The sequence below is a fragment of the Cryptotermes secundus genome, unplaced genomic scaffold, assembly GCF_002891405.2.
Source record: "Cryptotermes secundus unplaced genomic scaffold, Csec_1.0 scaffold1171, whole genome shotgun sequence".
Classification (NCBI taxonomy): Eukaryota; Metazoa; Arthropoda; class Insecta; order Blattodea; family Kalotermitidae; genus Cryptotermes; species Cryptotermes secundus.
In genome coordinates this window covers 457,833-478,958 of record NW_019743669.1, presented here as the reverse complement: position 1 = coordinate 478,958, position 21,126 = coordinate 457,833, and the positions used below count along the sequence as shown (strand labels likewise).

Genomic DNA, 21,126 nt, shown 5'->3' with positions numbered 1-21,126 from the left:
AGCTGCCTTCACCTCATCGTCCGAGGTGTAATGATTACCCTTGAGGTCTCTCTTGAGTAGAGGAAAAAAATAAAAATCGCAAGGCGCAAGATCGGGGGAATAAAGAGTGTGGAATCGGTTCAAACTTCAGGTTTCGCAGAGCCTCTTCAGTTGCGCGCGAGATGTGTGGACGAGCGTTGTCATGTTGCAAGATTATTGGCGCCAGGCTGCCTCTAACACGACAAACTCGACGCCGGAGATGTTTTAGAGTCTGTATGTACTGAGAAGAATTTACCGTTGCCCCTCGTTCCAGAAAATCGGTCACATAAACTCGGTGAGCATCCCAAAACACAGTCAAAAGAAGTTTTTTGGCGGATGGTTGTGTTTTGAACTTTTTCGCCTGAGGAGAAGACGGATGTCGATATTCAGCGCTGTCTTTTCTCTTCCGGGTCGTAACGATAGACCCATGACTCGTCTCCCGTCACAATATTCAAAAGAAAGTCGTCTCCTTCGTCACGGTAACACTGCAAAAGTTGCTCGCAGCATTCCAATCGACGCTGTTTGTCCTCGTCTGTGAGACGGCGTTTACCCATCGTTCACAGATTTTACGGTATCCCAATTGTTCAATAATGAAGCCGACATGTTCCTTGGATATTCCAATATGGTTTGCGAAACGCTTTTGAGTGATTCTCCGGTCATTTTGAATCAAATCGTCGACGAGTTTGCGATGATTATCGTCTGTGGCAGTGATCGGACGTCCGCTGCTTGTTTCATCAACAATTATGGCTTTTCCAGACTCCCAACCACGAAATTTTATTACCCATCGATTTACAGTAGACATATCAACAGCATCGTCACCATAAACAGCCTTTAAACGACGATGAATCTCAGAAGGGGTCACTTTTTCAGCAGTTAAAAATTCGATAACAGCACGCTGTTTAACTCGCGTTAACATAGCACTAGAACACGTTTCCATACTTCCGCTTCTCGAAATACACTGGATGAACGCAACGACCTCAAACCTGCGCATGCGTATTGAGGGGGCGCTTATACTTTTTCAAAAGAACTGAACCTGGATCCAGACTCCTTTGTCTCATTAGAAATTCTTTCCCAAGCCAAATCTATTTTGTCCCGCCTAGCACTATCTGGTTGCAGTTTGTCTTATACTCGTACTATACCAGGCTCTTGCTCAACTAACTGCATGAAAAGAAATTAGCAGCTTCGTCAAACTTTCGTGCCATCTTAAGAAACAAATGAATAACGGAAGCGCTTAAAAAACAGCTGACACTAGGGAACCACGCCGCAGCGCAACTGTGAGAAAACTGGCATACTCCGTTGCCTGGAAGTTGAGTTTCTCAGTTTTCCGCCAAGTTTCGTCAGTTTGCACTGCTCCATTCAGTAAAGTGTTCAATTCATGCTGATAATAATTTTCGGAAATTGGGTTGCGTTGTGGTTACCAGTTTCCTTTGTGTGCCCTCGTCCTTCACGTTCTGTTTGCTATTTGGCATACCTTAACTAGTCTTGATATTAACAGCTATTTCAACTGTAGTTATTTTCCACATTATGTTACCGTACTGTGAAGCTACCGCCATCTGTGAGCCTACTGTCTATAAAATGTGGGACCTCGACGTTTGACAAACTTATGGGCCTCCACGGCCTGTTCCAGAGATAGCTTTCTACCTTTTTATTCACGAAGATAATCAGGATAGGATTAGTACACTGCACAGAGGCACTTTTCCTAATACCTCGTAGCAAACAAAAGTTCCGTGGCTTTAGTCCGACCGAGCGATCGCCGCTTGTCGGCGAAATTAGTGACACCTTTAGCGGATAGAGGGTGTTGCGTGGTCTGCGCATCGATAGATATAAAAGATGATCGTTGCATGAAATTCAATATCTAAGATAGCGTCCACATTCACGGCGGAAGCATTAGCAATTGCCGAAACACTAGGAATCATTGAAAAAACAGCCTTGGAGCAAACTTCATGATTTTCTTCTGACTCGGCAAGAGTGTTAAAAGGCATTTTTAACTTCTCTACAATAAGCAACACATTGCACATTGTACACATGCTTAAAGATAAAAGAGAGAGACTGGAATCCCGAGGAAAAAATTAATTTTACTGGATCCCGGGGCACTGTGGAGTTGAAATTAATGAGAGAGCCGACTTGGAGACAAAGCAAGGAATCAAAGAAGGCAGAGATAGTCAGGACACACCAGTCTTAAAGCCGAATGCGAATGTGGTGATGGGCTGCAAACGGAGGAACACATCTTCTGGGACTGTAAACTGTACGAGGACGAACGGGATGGACACTCTGTCTGAGAACAGCAAAACAGAATACCCAAAATCTTAAGGCTAGAAGAAAAAAGACTTCTGCAAGGCGTCTGTTACTTCATGAGCAGCATTCCTATATTTAGATAAAATAGATATGTAAGAAAATTAAAAGAAGTAATTGTACTGATTATTAACAGTGTACTCCCAGATTTAAGTTAAGATCTATATTAAGAATCGCGGAGTTACCGGTATTATAGAATAAGATGTATATAAGAATGTGCTATAGAAGGCCGGATGGGCATTGCCTAAGCCTCTTTTGTATTTAAAATATTTTTTCTGCATTAGAAAAAATCCCCATGGTCGTTAATTACGGTTTTCTAAACCGGAGCCGCTATATTTCCATTCAAGTCGCTCCTCAATTATCCTCACGAGGCCGAATGGATTCCGTTTCGGGCCTGCTACTTCTAAAAAAAATGTGACAGCGCCGGGAATCGAAGCCGGGACCTCTGAATCTGTAGCCAGGAACTCTGGCCACTAGACCACAGAGGCGGTTACTTCGTACCATTTCCATCATACAAAAAAAAAAGCACTTCAAATATGAGTCGCGAAATTACGTAGGTTAGTCAATAAGTAAGATACAAATGGATATAGAACTTAAACAAATAAGAGTACTGATTTGAAAAATGCTTTTATTTCTCAACATAATCTCCCTGTACATTGAGGCACTTGTCCAATCATTTCACAAGATTCTGAAAACCAGCAGCATAGAATTCTTTGGGCTGCTGTCGGAACCAGGCGTGTACACACGGCATGGCCTACCTCATAATGCATGACAAGGTGCTTACTTCAGTTGAATGGCCTTACGAAGTTTCCTGAGGATGTTACAGTAGGAGTCGGCATTTACGGTTTGTCCTTGAGGCTGGAATGCGGTGAGCAGTATGCCTACATGATCCCAGAAGACTGTGAGCAACTCTTTCCTGGAGGATGCTGTCACCTTAAACTTTTTTTTTGGTTGGCGACGCAGGATGTTTCCACTGCATTGACGCATGCTTTGTCAGGCTGGTAATGGTGAACCCAAGACTCATCACCTGTCCTTCATCGTGGTAGCGATTGGGATGCTGTAACGCCAGACACATTCTTTGCATTTCGTGTTGTGGGGTCAGCATGCGCGGTACCCATCGTGCACAGACTTTGTGAAAACCTAACCTGTCATGCATTATGAGATAGGCCATGCCGTGTGAACACTCCTGGTTCCGACAGCAGCCCAAAGAATTCTATGCTGCTCGTTTTCAGAGGCTTGTTAAACGATGGGACAAGTGCTTCAATGTACAGGGAGATTATGATGAGAAATAAAAGCATTTCTCAAATCAGTACTCTCATTTAAGTTCTATATCCATTTGTAACTTACTTATCGACTTGCCATCGTATATCTCAAGCCGTATATACACCGCATACGTCAATTAGATCACAATTTTATCTACTAATTCCTTCAGTGGAATGAGCTTCAGGGATGTCGATGTTCTAAGAGACAACCACGTTAAATTATAAGATTTGTATATATTATTCTCAATGTAGAGAATGGCTGGGAAGCCGTTGCTTGCTGGGCGGAGCTATAAACGCAGTTGCGATTGTGAGCGCTGATTGGCCAGCGCACGCGATGATCTACAGGTGGGCTCGACAGCGAGTGCTGTATAAATATGACAGAGTGACACTGACTTGGCTTGAGCAGAAATTGAATGTTGTCTGTTAGACCGGCGAAGCTGCGTGTTAGAATGTGGGAGGTTCCCACATCACTCTCCCTTCGCGAAAATTAATGCTCATATGTTCAGGCGAGCTTGTAGTCCTTGTAGGGGACTGTATTGGCATGGCAGGAGGTCCTATGGTCGGGGTCGCTGCGGCTTCTGAGTTGATGCTGTTCCCTCGGTCGATCTCTTGTAGGATGTAGGGATGTCTATCCGTGACAGGACCTGGTAGGGGCCGCTGTACGCAGGCTCCAAAGACCGGCGTGTTGAGTCCTGCCGAATAAAGACGTGGGTGCACATCTTGAGGTCATTGTGCTCGTAAGTAGCTGAGGAGGCGTGGCGTGCTGCTGGGACTGGTCGGAGGCGGGCCATGTGCTGGGGGAGCTCTGTGATGAGGTGCGCTGGATCTGCGGGGCCGGTAGCTGGAGTTAGTGTCTCGCCGAAAATTCTTAAGGACTCGCCGTACACGAGCTCAACGACCAATGCTTGTAGGTCCTCCTTGAATGCAGTGCGGATTGCGAGGAGAACCAGGGGAACTACCTCAATCACTGCTGATCCGTATGGCACATGATGGCTGCCTTCAGTGTCCGGTGGAAGCGTTCCACGAGTCCGTTAGCAGCGAGGTGGTGGGTGGTTGTACGTGAGAGCTGGAAGCCGCACAGCCTTGGCAGGGATTGGAAGAGTCGAGATCCGAAATGGCTATGATGTCTGTAATGGGGATGACTTCTGGCAAGGTGGTGAAACGGTCGAATGCAGTGAGGCAGTATGTGTAGCCCGTTGATGACGGAATAGGTCCAGCGTGGTCTATATGAACGTGCAGAAAACGGGCTGCCGGCAGTGTAAAGCGCCCAGTGGAGTGACTGTGTGGCGGGATACTTTGGAGCGCTGGAAGGACTGGCAAGCACGTGCCCCGGTGCGGCAATCCTTCTGCACCCCTGGCCTCACGAATCGCTGTGTGACCAGCATCGCTGTTGCTCTGGTGCCTGAGTGCGACGGATCGTGGACGGGCTGGAACACTTGGAGACGTAGAGGAGCCGGAACGTACGGCCGAGATCTCCCGGTAGACGTGTAGCAGTAAATGGTGACTGCGGTACCGGGGACTGGTAGGTTCGCGAGCCGCAGGGCGATGATTGACCCCAGGAGTGCTCGGAGTTCGTCGACGCTGTCCTGTAATGCGGCGAGTGCGTCATAAGGTGGTGGCGCAGTGACGGACTCGATGCGAGAGAGGGCGTCGGCGACAACGTTGTCCTGTCCCGAGATGTGACGGATGTCGGCTGTGAACTCGGAGACGAAGTCTAGATGGATGAGCTGCCGGGGTGAGCATTTATCCCGCTTCTGCTGGAAGGCGTAGGTGATTGGCTTGTTGTCGATGAAGATGGTGAAGTGACGCGCTTCCAGCATATGGCGGAAATGCTTTCCTGACTCGTAGATAGCCAGTAGCTCGCGGTAGTAGGTGCTGTACTTCTGCTGGGCCGGGTTGAGTTTTTTAGACGGCGAGGGGCTGCCAGGTTTTCCTGACGCGTTGTTGTAGCACGGCACCCATGGCGGATGTGGAGGCATCTGTGACGAGTGCAAGTGGGGCGGATGGATTCGGGTGGGCCAATAGAGTGCCGCGTGACAAACTCGCCTTACACTCTTCGAAATCCTTGTGAAGATCCGGTGTCCAAGTGATGGGGTGGGAGCCCTTGAATTTGGGTCCGGAGAGGACGTCGTGCAGTGGGGCCTGCGTGGTCGCTGCGTGGGGCAGGAATCGCCTGGAGATCAGTATGCCTAGGAATAGTCAGAGCTGACTGATGGTCTTCGGAGGGGGGCAGTCCTGGATATGGGCCACTCGGTCTTCCAGAGGTTCGGAATCCTCGGCGGACACATTGTACCCGAGAAACGTAACCTCGGGTGCTCTGAAGACGCACTTTGACGGGTTGATAATGATCCTGTACCTCTGGAAGTGGTTGAAGAGAGCACGTAGGTGTTGTTCGTGCTCTTCGAGTGACCGAGAGAAGACAAGAATGTCGTCTAAGTATGCAAAGCAGAATTCGAGTCCCAGTAGAATGTCGTCCATGAAGCCTTGGAAGGTCTGGGCGGCGTTGCGCAGACCGAAGGACATGAAATGGAATTCGATAAGGCCGAGTGGGGTGGTGATGGCGGTATTCTGTATGTCGTCAGGGTAGACAGGGATTTGATTGTAGGCTCTCACCAGGTCAATTTTGGAAAAGACGGAACAGCCGAAAAGCTGGTGAGAGTAGTCGTGGATATGGCGGACAGGGGAGCAGTCAGGGATGGTTCGGGAGTTACGCATTATGTAACTGCCGCATAGACGCTAAACGTTGTATTTCTTGGACACGATTTCCAGTGCCGAGGACCAGGAATTCGCTGAGCGGCGACATGTGCCATCCTGCAACATGGCGTGGAACTCGGCTTTGACGATAGAGAGCCGGTCCGGTGCCAGTCGCCGTGGTCGGCAGGTTACTTGTAGGCCAGTCTCAGTCCTGATGTGGTGGACGGTGTTGTGTCGTACCTCTTACTGGACTCCGGGTGGGCGCGTCAGGTCCAGGAAATCTGTGAAGAGGTTGTCCACCGGTGTGTCGTTGCTGATGGTTTTTACACTGGTGATCAGTGCGTCGGCCGCTGAGGCCGGGGCTGACAGCGACGTAACACAGTCCAGAATGCGGTTGTTCCGACAGTCCACCAGGAGACCGAAATGCGATTGGAAATCCACCCTGATGATGGGATGCGTGACGTCGGCCACCACGAAGTCTCGGCCAGGCCCAAGTTGAGGCTGAGAGGCAGCCATCCGTAGGTGTGGATGGTAGTGCCATTAGCCGCACAAAGGTCACAGTTGGTGCGTTCCTTGCGTCAAGGAACGAGACTGCGGCGGTACACGCAGAGGTCCGAACCCGTGTCGAGTAGAAACTGCCGTTTGTTGACTCTGTCCGTTATGAAGAGGCGGCCTGTCGTAGCGCAGACATGTGCCGCGCGGTGAAGTCTGCTGCGTCAGTTTCCCTGCTGGCGGTAGAAACAGGGAGGGGTACAATTCTGCGCCCGAGTGCCGAAGCGGTGATGGTACCAGCAAGTAGTGGATGTGATGTAGCCACGGGAGGCGGATCTGTGCCCGGCCGGCGACTGTTGAAGACGGGGCGGGACTCCTTTGAACTGGGACCTCGGTCTGTCGGGTTGGGGTTGTGCTCCTTGAAGCGGGCGTGGAGCTGGACCTTTCCGGCGCTGAGTGCAGCCACTTGGCGGGGGAGGTCAGCGATCTTCTCCCGAAGTGCGGCATTTTCCGTGGGTTGACCAAAGCTACCGAGCGCCGGCTGGATTTCGACCTCGGAGACGCAGTCTGCACAGAGGGCTGCGGCCTCCAAGTTGCTCTCGTTCTGGCCGGCGAGGAAGCTCTGTACGTTGTGGGGTAGCTGGCTGGTCCAGACGCTTCGGATGACGTTATCATACACGTCTTGTGCGAGACTCTTGAGGTATCCCAGAACTTGGACGGCTTACGTTCGCCAATTTCCTCGAACGTGAGGAGCTGCCGGATGCGTTGGTCTGTCGATGGGAATAGCCGCCTCACAAGCTCCGTCCTCAGTGGGGTGTAGGGGTCTCGTTCGGGCGGAGAGCTGATATCCTCCACCTCTGTGGCGTACCGGTGGTCCAGGTGAGAGGTCACATGGAAGAACTTGATGCGCTCGCTGCTAATACCGTCCACGGTGAATTGCGCCACGGCCTGGGCGAACCACACGGCTGGTCGCTTGGACCAGAACGGCGGGAGCCGCACGGCCACTCTAGATACTTCTGCTCGCGAACTGTCTGCGGCGTCCATGCTGAGTCGGGGTCACCAATGTGGGATGTCGATATTCTAAGAGACAACCACGTAAAACTATAAAAGTTTTATATATTATTCTGGATTTGCAGAATGGCAAGGAAGCGGTCTCGATATATATACATGTATGTTGTTCACAAGTTTTCGGTCCCTGAAAAGGGCGTTTGTTCCGCCGTGCTTACGCTAGTAGCAGCTTGAGCCTTCCTTTACGGTCGCTGGGCGGTTACGACCGGGCAGAATAGCTGTGACCCTCGTCGGATAATCCGGGCCTTCTTTATGGCCACTCTGCGCTTACGAGTCTGCGTGAGAGTGGAGTCTAACTGGCCTGGCGCTGGTGTAGTCCGCTGTTTGTGTTGTTTGCTGGAGAGCTGCTGCTTTGTGACGTCAGCGTAGCTACGTTAGCTGTCTTCGGCGGACTGAAGAACTGATGACAGCGGGTTTTGAGCTCCGCCTTTTACACCAAGCTTGCTGGATGGAGCTACAGGTGCAGTTGCAATTTGATACCACGTGGCACTCAGGATTACTGTATAAGTTAACAAAATTGGAATTCTCGACCAGTTTGACCAAACTTATTGGGTCCTTTCTTTCTAAACCTAAATTCAGGGTCTCGGTTGAAAGCGAAATGTCAACGCCAAGGGAAATGCAAGCAGGGGTGCCACAAGGTTCTGTCCTTTACCGTACCCTTTTCAACTTGTATATAAATGATGCCCCCCGAAATCATGGTGTTCATCTGGCCCTCTTTGCGGTCGACACCTGTCTATATGCGACAGATCGCAAGGAGGGTTTCACTGTTAGAAAACTCCAGCGCAGTCTCAGCTCAATGAAGACCNACATTCATTAGAATTTACTCCCTATTCAAAAGTGAGCGATGAGCGCTAACATTAAGCTGACCCTCCACAAAGCTCTTATTAGATCTGTAATGACTTATGCTAGTCCCGCCTGGGAGTTTGCGCCAGGCACCCATCTAGTGAAATTGCAGCGCCTGCAAAACAAGGTTCTCCGCACCATTGGCAATTTTCCAAGGCGCACACCGGTCCGCGATTTGCACATGGCATTCAAAATCCCATACGTATATGATCACATATCAAAATTATGCAGGCAACAAGCAGAAGTCATACAAAATCATGAAAATGAGAATGTTCGCAACATCGGACAAGGCGAAGCCCGCCACAGAAAGTATAAGAGGCTTAAACTTGGCGGCGGTCAGGCATATGACCGTTCAAGTGAATAGACTGCCGTGGTAGCGAATACATCTAGAAATAGGACATAATCTGCTCTACTGAGCCTGGACTGACAGAGGCATTGTATATTATACATACTAGATACTAATATTCAATTGTAAATAAGTGTACAGTGACAATGGACTAATACTCTCTTCTATGACTGACAAATGACAGACTCGACCTCTCGTCAGAGAGGCGCTCCACATGGACGGGGCTGTAACTTTCACTTAAAAAATAATGTGGTCATGAGCCCCAGCCGGGGCTCGACACCAAGACAGACAGTCTGACTGACCGTCAGTCGCAACATGACTTTGACTCTGACTTTGACTTTTGACTTGGCTTGAGCAGAAGTTGAATGTTGTCTGTTAGCCCGGCGAAGCTGCGTGTTAGAATCTGGGAGGTTCCCACAAGCTGATTTAGAGAAATTCGACGGAAGTTATATTTTAATTTAAGTACGAGTTATAACGGATAGACAATAACCATAGATTCAGTTTACCCGATACTTATCAGTGTAGATATTTATAATACATTTTATCGATGTCCGTTTTGGAAATTAAATATGCGAACGTTCAAGATCTCTTATGCATTCATTTCATGCAAAGAACGCGTACATTAAGTCACTCCTGGAAATAAATCGAATCGCCCTTTCCACTGGGTACACACACACTCTTCCGAGCGGGGCAAGACCCTCCGGTTATAATTCAGCACGCCTAATTAGTATTTTGGCAGTCTTCTACAGTTTTCCTCAGTTCCTCCTAGACATGGCGTTTACGTCAAAAATGATCATGACAGTTCCATCTATGAGATCTCAGGTGACTATCCCATTAATTCTGCTGGGATGTTACGCCGTATAGTCTGGTAATGTTTACCGACATTTAACGCAACTTTGCTGTTTGTTACTTCTTCGACCCTGAAGATGGTAGCTGTACATCCCTCCGCAATGTCGGTAAAATCTATCAGACGAAACAACGTAACATTCAAGAACACAGCTGTCTTCATTCTGTTGCATGCACAATCAACCTGTGCATTCTCACTCTACGCTAGATTATGTGCAGCTGTTTGTGTTATTAAACAAGAGAAAAAGAAAATCGCATCGGGAATCAGGAAAGCCAGGCCAGTGCAGTGGTCCAACTCTAATCTGACAACTGGCGTTCACAATATGTAGGAAGGAACAAAGGATGTACACGTGGAGGTTCTGAGCATCATGAAACCTCTAAAAGGAGAGTAGCAAAAGCGAACCCAGGCGAATGAGCTGCTGTCGATAGTCACAACTGTCCGACAACTGAAGCGAACTGAAGTGCCTCATTGCTTCCGGAGCATTTCCACTTGCCTCGCTTGACAGGTTTTACATTCTCAAAACTAAATGCCCTAGATCAAAGGATGCCGACCACAAGGACTGCACGGTCTGAAGCATGTACCGTCTTCTACTTCACGAGCGCTGATATCGTGGGTTCGAACCCCAATCGGACAGAGGATTATGCATTTCTTAGAGCTTTGTGTTATTCTGTGTCTTGCGATGGACCGATTGCCCTTTTATGACGTGCTACAAAGAGTCTATAAACAAAACAAGAACAAACTCGTGGCCTGTAGCCCGCAAACGAACTATACCGACCGAGCGACCGCCGCTTGTCGACCAACTTAGTGCCAACTTCAGCGGATAGTGGATGTCACGTGGTCAGGGCAACGAATCCCCACGGCCGTTAATTTCGGTTTTCTAGACCGGAGCCGCTATTTCCTTGAAATAGCTCCTCAATTATCCTCACGAGGCTGAGTGGGCCCTGTTCCAGACCCACTACTTTTCAGAAAATCTGGTAACCCCGGGAATCGAACCCGGGATCTCTGGATCTGTAACCAGGAACTCTGACCACTAGACCACAGAGGCGGTCTATAAACAAGGTTCCGAAACCCGGAAATCGGGAGATCTTGAACTGCATTGGTCTGTCTTGCCATAACAATAAGCCAAAAGGTTGTGTCATTTCATTCAACGTACATAACCGGCAAATGTACAAACTTGATTTCTATAATAAAAGTACTGTTGAGTCAAAACATTGTAGCTGCCACCTTGGAGCAGTAGCTACGGAAAATTGCAAAAAAGAAAAAAATTAAGGAAGCCAAATTTCAATATATTAAGTAACGCACATCTGCGCTATCATTTTTATCGTTAATTAAATGAACTTGCCACGTTTTTATATCGAAACTTCGCATGACTCGTGAAACATGCAATAAGCAACAGAGTCTTCATACATATAGCTACTTAGTTGTAGTAAGTCACTTAATGTATATTACGTGACTGGGCGTTTCCAAAACTATTATACCTTATATGTTGCACCCTCAATTTTCTCTAGACCTATGTATGGAAAGGAGATCTAACTGGAAAAGCTACAGTTTCTAATCGAGAGAAATATGCGGCCTGTACAGCTTATATTACTTAGTGGTGTCCGCCTCTCCAAATAAAAAAATTCCCCGTCGGAAACAAGCTGAAACGTATGTCATACTTTGAAAAGGCAATCCAACGGGAGAAATCTCTAAAGGGCCCCGTTTAGCCTTCGCAGTTGTAAGACGTCAGGTAGAATTTTCGTCCCCGTACCGTCTTAAGCTTGGCTTGAAGTAAATCTGTCAGCGACTGATTTCTCTGTGGGTGTACAGGCATGTTCACTAGCAAGTTGGAGCATGTGTGGGGCCTACAGTTTTAACTAGTCGTTCCAACTGTGAACTTCGATATGTCGGACTTGAGAATCGTACCCCGAGCACTTTTGAGCGAATTCATTCAGCTTTATCGTAGTAATTCATGTTTGTGGAAGATCAAAAGTAAAGAGTACTCCGATAAAAACAAAAAAAAAAGGTTGTTTATGAACAGTTACGGGTTAAGTTACCGGAAAATAACCCCGAAGCAACAAAAGAAGCAGTGGGAAAAAATGAATTCACTACGAAGTTGTTTTCAGAAAGAACTCATGACAGTCAAGGGTTGCCAGAAGTCTGGCAATGGAACAGATTATAATTTACAACTTCTTTATTAAAACCGTCACAACACAACATAACAAGGTCAGTGCCACTTGACCTTGTTATGTTGTGTTGTGACGGTTTTAATAAAGAAGTTGTATATTATAACACAACAGGATGCATGAAATATAAAGGAAATAAAAAAAGAAAGAAAAAAATGATAATTATACGCCAAGTTTGTGGTACTACGATGACCTTTTATTTGTAACGGATCAAGAACTTCCCAGACACAGTGTCAGCAATTTGGATTGCATTGCACTATCATTCTTTCTGATATGTGGCGCTACCAAACGATGAAGGTGTAAATAAATCTCATTGTCCACCCTTAAATAATTGTACCAATCACCCGGTTATAAAGTTAAACATATCAGTAAATTTATATGCGAGAGGTTATTTCGTTTACGTTAAGAAGCCTCTTCCCACTTTCGACCTAGTCTTTTTCTTTTTAGTTTCTGATCTCAAATTTATGCTTCTGTATTTCAGCATCCCGTTGCAAGTGTTCAACTTAACGTCCTTTATTTGTCATCCGTCAATATTGCAACACTTTTTATTCACTACTTAATTTTAATTTTAGTTTAACATTATACACTTTGACACTACATGTTTCGGCACCAAACGGCCATCTTCAGGTGTCTTGATATGTTACAAATACTTTATTAAATTATGTTAAAACTGCTATACTGACTTAGTCCGTGTTAAAATCACACGCTGTAGTCCTCTTTTCAAGGTAAAACCAGATAAAATCTACTACTAGTTCTACTACTAGTTTCTACTATACCCACGTTATTTTGGTGCATATTATTTCGCCTCACACGGGGTGTCGTCCATTGTTCATAAATGTATGTCTGTCCAGGGACGTTTTGCCTCGGCAGCTTGCCCCTCACGTTGTAGCCTACTTTTCAGTTAAGACTGCCATATGCCACTGGTTTGCGTGTATCCTCCACAGCGTGTGATGTTGTCTTTACTTGTCTAGTAAACACCACACGCTGAGGAGGAAACACGGATAACAAACGACTTAGTTACTTCAGTAAATGGCCTACAGGCAGGCCTGAACAAACTCGGGCGTCTGTTCAACTATGGCGAGTGGGAATCCGACGATTGTAAAAATTTTCGGTGTTTCTTAATATCCTCTCCTGTGTTTTCCTTTTTATTTCTCAAGAGATACGGAAGAGTAAATTTGTAACTGCGGTGTGTACGAGGGCCTCTGCCAACGCAACACTGACGTACTCGAAAAAAAAACGATTAAGACATATATACAATTACAACGGCATGAGTAGGCGAGGCGGAGTAAATGAGCAATAGGATTTTTGTCTGACGGAGTCAATATGTCGACCTCTGAATACAGAATGACTTTCCTCTCTCCTGGTACTGTGGCAGTACCATGGCTGATCTAGCTACTAATTTTGAGGCAGGTGCTCCAAATACTGGCCTACATCACTGCTCTAAGCTACACGATCGAGCAGTCCGATTTCCGTCAGCTGGGTTAGTCGAGAACCGAAGGAGACGGCACAGCTGTAAAGCTATTTGACTCGTAGTCGGGAGATGCTCTACTCCAGTCTCGAATCTCGGCTATCCTGAGGTTCCTCGCGGTTATCTTCAGTGTCTCCAAGAAGATGCCGAGAGTGTACCTTATTAGACCGCGACCGTTTCCTTACAAATTCTTTCCAATTCGTCATTCATCCATCATCCCACCATTCGACACTATATAGTCATAAAATAACCCACAACAAATGAAAAAGAAAAAGGCACATAATGACACTGGCTGAAAGAATTATTTTGGAGACGGTGACTAGCCACAGAAATATCTGTAAAAAGCGATACACTGCAAAACCACATGCTGACCTTAATGTCAACAGTACAGCATCACTGTTAACTGTATAGGGCCCTTAAAAAACAATCTCAGAACAAAAGCGGTCAAGTTCCCGCTGGAAGTAACCTGCTAGGTACAAACGCTCAGACGAGACCCTGTGACTGCGGCAAGTGTCATTCCTCCTGCCGAAGACATTAGCTCTTGGCCACGAAGTGTTCTGGTTACCTTTGGAGCGGTCTTGATCGGCACAGACCCACAACATCTAGATATTGGAATCCCGTACGTAGCAGGGATGCAGTTTTCGTTGGTTTCATCAGATTGTGTCCTCTTGTACAAGACACCCCGCCTCTTGGTGGTGATGGTAATATTAGTGATTCCCCTGTTGATGTTCATTACTCACGGTTCTGCAGAACACTGACCCGCTGCATACGGAAGGCTATATCTTATCCCGAAGGAAGCGGGGTTTCCTGCCTGTTCTCTTGTTGTCAGTTTCCGAACGCCATGCAATGCAAAAAAGAAAAGAACTCCAAAACGCTTCATCTGTATCAAATTTGTTAGCATTTGTAGAACTTTCGATTTTCTTGGGCGATATACAGCATGTTCATTAATTTGGTGACGCTTCTGACGTGTCATGCTTCCTTGCGGTACACCTGATCACCTAGTAGCAATCTGAATATGATTATTTTATTTGAAAGTGTCTTTCGGTGATGTATGACTTTAAAAGTAGGTAGTATGGGCTGCGGAATGTATTTTTGATTTTACAGAGCAGTCCAGTGTGCCGGATCTTGTCAGACGCCTTAGCTACGTCAAGAAAAATTGCTGTCACAATATTTCTTCTTCGAGGCTTGTTGCGATCCTGTTTACGATTCTTTCCGTTTGTTGTATTGTGGAGTGTCCTTGCCTGAATCCAAACTGGTAATCGGGATTAACAGTTGACAGGTCTAGGTCGTTTCTTACTCTCTTCAATAGGAACTTTTTAAAAAGCTGCGACGTGACCGGCAGCAAACTTATCGGCCGATAAGAATTTACTTCGTTGGCTGGTTCCCAGATTCAGGTATCATTATGATCTGGGCGAATGTCCACATTATTGGGTAGTGCGACATTCTGAGCACGCCGTTATATATGGCTGTGAGCAATACTATTGCTTTTCTTGGTAACTGAGTATTTTTCCTGTGATGAGGTCATAATCTGGTGCTCTGTGCGGATTTATGTTCTTAGTTTTTTGTACTACTTCCCTAGGTGAGAAGGGTTTAATAGGTAACGACATTTGACATGGTATTTCCAGGATGATATAGAAAATGTCGCGTCCAACAATTTTTCTATTGTTGCGTGTATTCGTTGCAGCGGTGTTTACCTACCAATAAAAGGAGAGATACATTTTACAGAGCCTTTGTTTAGCATACGATAGAGCACATACAGACGAAGACTGATGGGTGGGATTACTGAAGTACGCTGCTTAGATGGGCTCAGTTGCCACGATATACTGTACATACCAAGTTTCATAAAGTCTGGCTCAGGCATTCAAAACTTCATAGGGGGAATAGACATACAGGATGAAGATCGCATAGGCCTAGGCTAAAAATGCATGCATTAGTATCTTCACAATGTGACGAAAGTCTTACGTTTTAGTAAGTAAAATAAAGTAAAGCTATCCCTGTAACAGGGCGGGAAGGCCCAGAGGGTTGTGAGACGTTGAGGGTCCCACATTATCTAGACAATCGGCTCAAATATGGCGATAAAGTTCTTCTGTTTTAGTTAAAACATAATTTGGCAAGGGAAGATGTTCTCGGAATACATACCATTCTTTTTACCCAGCCACTTCACTCGGGGACACAGCATACTAACATTGCAAACAGCAGTCTACTAATATTGCTGCCTAATTTGTTTCTGGTATTTCTTGATAAATAAAAAACAAACTCCGTTGCCTGCAGTCCGCAAGCGAACTATACCGACCGAGCGACCGCCGCTTGTCGGCGAAGTTAGTGCCAACTTTTGCGGATAGAGGGTATGACGTGGTCAGTGCAACGGATCCCCACGGCCGTTAATCTCGGTTTTCTAGACCGGTTCTTGATAAATGATAAAAGATATTTTCGACCGGAAGTATAGGTTGCGCATTGCCAATTTTTCTTTCTGCCCAATCAGCCGACGTGCTGCAGGTCCTGCATCTGGGATCGGCAAGGTCATATTGTCGGCCGAGAAGCTAGGACTGTTGGATGGGTACATAACGGCTTAAATGGCCAGTTCCATTTTTCCGTCACATGTCTTCACCTGCCCTTTCATTCTCTTGTCTCGGCCGACAATATGACCTTGCCGACCCCAGATGTAGGACCATTAGCTCTATATCGGAAACCGTTCGGAATAGGACACATGTACATATACACTTTTTTTGCTTAGAACGACCGACATTATAACCTCCCAGAATATTGACCTCTCTTCCTGGAACATTCTCTAATACAGTCGGTGTATGAACTAACTTCGTGTTCTCACTCCTCTTCGTCTTTGTGCAAATAAACCCATCAGACCAATAATCAACTGTAAGAACGCATCCGCATATGAATTTGCAAAACATTTTTTTTTATTTCTTTCCTTTACTGACAATCATACTGTACAATCTATAAGTCAATGAACTGACTGGTGTACAATTTAGTAACTATTTATTGTACATTCTTCTGGCGTGTGCGGAATAAACATCCACTGATGTTTTCCTCAGTTCGTTAGATCTGATGGCCAACTTCTTTTGAGTCTTCGATTTTCATGAGGTTGTAGTAGTGGTTGAAGAAGTGGGTTGGAGTGATTTTCTAGTTTGCTGAAGTACTTGGTGCTGTTTTCTCGGATGACTTCCGTTACATAAGGAGTTTTTAGAGCTGTATGTAGGGTGTGGTTGGATACATACCATGGTGCGTTCGTGATGGATCGGAGTATTTTGGACTGGGCACGCTGTATAATGGCGATGTTGCATTTGCTGGCGCAGACCCAGAGTTCTATGCCGTGTGTCATATATAGGCTTGATGACTGTTTTGTAGATTAGTAACTTGTTTTCGATGGAGAGGTGGAATTTTCTTCCTATGAGCCAGTTGAGTTCTTTGGTTTTTTGGTCCATCTGTTTTCTTTTCTTGACTATGTATTGTCTCCAGTTTAGTTTGTCGTCAAAGGTTAATCCTTGGTATTTGACTTGTTCTTTTGGTTGTATGTTGATGTGATATATTTGCACTGTGGGGCAAGTGCCTTTTCAGAGGGTGAAAGTTGTTTATGTGGACTTTGATTCGTTTACCCTGATTTTCCATTTGTTTAGCCATGGTTCTGTGAGGATTAGATGATCCTTAGATGAGAGGAGGCTGTGGTTGGATTGCCGTGGGTAGAGAAGATAGCAGTGTCATCTGCAAAAGTATCTATTATCGTTTCTTGTGAAACATTTAACAAAAACATCACGTAACTACTTACACCTGCTGTATACACAAAATACACAACTTCATGCATCTAATTAACAGATCTAAAAACCACAGAAATTAACAAAGCCACGAGAATATGGTCATTTCACACAGAAAAAATGTACATTAACTTACTAAAAATAGAAACTACGGACATAATAACCAACGTATTACAAATTAACTCAGGTATCAACGAAAACAGCCAAAAGGAATTAATACATCTACTCGGAACAGTAATGGAACAAAATTATTTTCAATTTGAACACAAATATCACAAACAAACAGATGGGCTAGCTCTAGATGCTCCAACATGTATTTAAACCACGGAACACAAACAAATATACCCAATATTAACAAAACACAAAGTTAACTGGATACTTTGGGTATGTGGATGACATTTTATTAATCTATGACCAAAGAAAAAAATTATAAAGTTGAACAAAGAAGAGAAGGAGTGAGAACACAAGGTCAGAATAAACACTGCAACAGGATGCTGCAGTATAATATCTGTGTAGGAAGTACAACACTTCCAGCATAGGTTAGTGTGGCTGAGCATCCTGTTTCATTATTTAATGCCTTCTGAGTGGAGAGGCCATCGTGAATTTACACGAAAGCACGAATTAAATGGTGATTCGACCAGTAATCTGTGAAGCTGCATTTAGGACTGCACTGCACATAGTGTAGGTTAGTTTCGTTACTCTAAATTGTGTTTACTGTGTTGGTGTTCCATTGGTGTGAATTATTTAATGCATCTAGTGCAAGTGTTCTGCATACGGCAGAATTGAATTTTGTTGTGCTGAACAATGGGGGGAAAATCAAGTAATCCAAATTCTAGGAAAGCAAAAGCCATGAAACCAGATGCTGCAAGATGGAACAAACAGAATGATCCTGTCGAATCAGCACACCATACAAATGCTCAGTTAACTTCACATGCACACCCACAAGCAGCAATTGCTAGAAGGTATTAAGAGTTTGCATTAGATAATGCTCCTCCACCTGAACACGATCTAACCGACAGTGGTGAATATTTTGTATCCATTTTCAGTTACTGAATAATCTGATTTGAAACATTTCGTGCAGAGTGGAACAATAAAACTGTCTGCGTACTAACCACAGAAAGATACGAGTACATGCTCTCTACAAAACTGTCGCAAAGAGCAGAACTTGGGGCTTTGTTTTGTATTACAGATATTCAAGACAAAGACCATTTTAACATAAAATCATGGGCAAACTAGCATTTTACACCGATAGGAAACTTCAAACAGCCAACAATTTAGATAAGGTATTAAGTTTAGGCAGGAATATTAATATAATATACATTTCTATATACTACTAGCTGTGCCCGGCCACGCCTTGCTGTGGCTCAGTCTGCCCGTTCTTCCCCAGTTTGATTTGAAATTACTCGATGCACTGCTTCCGCTCCGCGAGTACGACGACCTAAGTTTGATCTTTGCGAGGCATTATTTGGATGCACTAAAGCAGATCGATTGCACCGAAGAAGAAGAAAGAAAGTTATTGCATATATATATAGATATTTATAAAGTGTCTTATCTTAAACACATAAATAATTGCAAACATTAAAAAAGGAAAGAACACGAACTGGAAAACAAAGAAGAAACAAAAAAAATAATAAATACTGACGAAATATTTCAATTCAAACGCAGATCAATCGACACAGCCTAATCCCACCACCAACTGCACCGGAAAATAAGGGAAACAGTTAAGAAAACGAAATGAAAAACAACAAAAAACAAACTATGCTCACGAAATGAACGCTATGATAAACGACACAGCCCAATTCCAACGCAATGTAACACGAAATAATTAAATCAAAATGAAAATAAATCGACTGTTTCGGCTTTGATTTCACTCGGAATCTCTTGTGATACTCGTGACCCCGTGATGCTCGCGTTTCCATGGAAGTATACTTTCCGGTTTCATCCGTTGTTACGCAACGGAACCTATTATCCTATGCAACGGTCTGTTCTAGCGTTAATATGGAAAACGACTGCACTGAAGAAGAAGAAAGTTATAACAAAAACATATGAAATTGCAAAACATTAAAAAAGGAAAGAACACGAACTGGAAAACAAAGAAGAAACAAAAAAAAATAAAAAATACTAACGAAATATTTCAATTCAAACGCAGATCAATCGACACAGCCTAATCCCACCACCAACTGCACCGGAAAATAAGGGAAACAGTTAAGAAAACGAAATGAAAAACAACAAAAAACAAACTATGCTCACGAAATGAACGCTGCGGTAAACGACTCAGCCCAATTCCAACGCAATGTAACACGAAATAATAAAATCAAAACGAAAATTTCGTTCCCACAACAGCTCGTTGCCACGGTTATTCCTAGGCAGCGATCCGCTGTTTCAACAGTTCGTTGCCACGGTTATTCCTAGGCAACGATCCGCTGTTTCAACAGTTCGTTGCCACGGTTATTCCTAGGCAACGATCTGTTGGTATTCGATAGACGACGTATAACACGTTTTTTACCTGTTTTCACCTGTCACGGGCGTGACATCTATATAATAGGTATATAAAAACACGCGCGTGTTCGAATGCAACGTTGTGTCAAAATTTCAAAGCAATCGGTGAAGAACTTTAGGAGATCTTCGAGGAGAGACAAACGAACATTTACATTTTTATGTATATAGATAACCAACTCCCTCGCAGTGCTAATGATTCAACTGCATTTGCATACGAAATTTTGCGTGATACAAACGAAACTCACAAAGGAACAATGTAAAGAAAATCCTAACACAGAAAGCCACACAGCAAGATTGCTACTGCTGCGAACTACGATGGAACATGGAACAAAAAGGCCACACTAGTAATTAGTGTCGCGTGGTCTGCGTAAGGAATCCCCACGGAAATTCATTTCGGTTTTCTAGACCGGAGCCGCTACTTTCCCATTCAAGTAGCTCCTCAATTATCCTCACAAGGCTGGGTGGACCCCCGTTCCACACCCACTACTTCTCAGAAAATATGGTAGTGCCGAGAATCGAACCCGGGCCTCTGGATCTGTAGCCAGGAACTCTGACCACTAGACAAAGGTGTTAAAAATTCTACCCATTTACTCAAGACTGGCAGAAGATGCTACTTCAGCCAGGTGTGCTCAGGGTAAGACTCAGAACGCAAATGAAAGTTTGCATAACATCATTTGATAATTTTCCTTGAAAGAAAAGATATATCTCGCAGCAGCTGAAGCTACACGCATCTTACAATTCAACGAGGGTTACTAGAGGACAGAACTGGCCAGGACACCACAAGGAAAACGCTCAACACATGAGAGGAAGCATATTAGTAAAGGAATGGGCCAACCAACACCCAGCAAAACATGGTAATTTTAATTGGTGAGTCACCATCAGTTCCATGAAAAGTATTATTTTACTTTTAACCCAATTTCCCGCAACTATTTTTCTTTAATTTATGGAAACTACTCTTACAGTACGTATTTCAAGCCACAGTTCACAGTAAACGTACTACAACAATGCTGCCTAGTACAAATTTTTGCCAGTGTTTTATTTAGGCAATATAATTCGTTTGATTTGGTTCATCCTGGTCCGTCACACTAGCAATGGTATAAAAGGTTATCAACTCCGTCCAGTGTGACTGATAAAAGGCTTTTCTTTTTTTACCCTTTTTAATCTTTCATCCTTGATATGTTTTGGTCTGAGGGACCATCTTCAGAAGGATATATACAGAGTGTCCCAGGAGGAATGTGCCAAACTTCGGGAGGGTGTTCCTTATGTTAAAGTATGCCGATATAACCCAAAACACCTATGTCCAAAGTTGAACGGTTACGGAGATAATGGCCCGAGAAGTGTGAAACTTTGACCGGGGTTACACAC

At 44.8% G+C, this 21,126-nt stretch overlaps 1 protein-coding gene across 8 annotated transcripts in view; it reads right to left on the bottom strand.

The window, feature by feature from the left end:
* The window catches only part of LOC111874244 (calpain-A), a 218,810-nt gene that overhangs the window by 88,888 nt on the left and 108,796 nt on the right, over nucleotides 1-21,126 (bottom strand). Inside the window, exon 1 of one of the 8 annotated variants that reach the window (XM_033755389.1) lies at nucleotides 14,061-14,235. The exons of the other annotated variants lie outside the window; for them this stretch is intronic. Coding sequence (XP_033611280.1) covers nucleotides 14,061-14,228 — 168 coding nt within the window. The 5' untranslated portion in view covers nucleotides 14,229-14,235. Of the gene's footprint in view, nucleotides 1-14,060; nucleotides 14,236-21,126 lie in introns of those variants that run through there. 8 annotated transcript variants of the gene reach the window in all.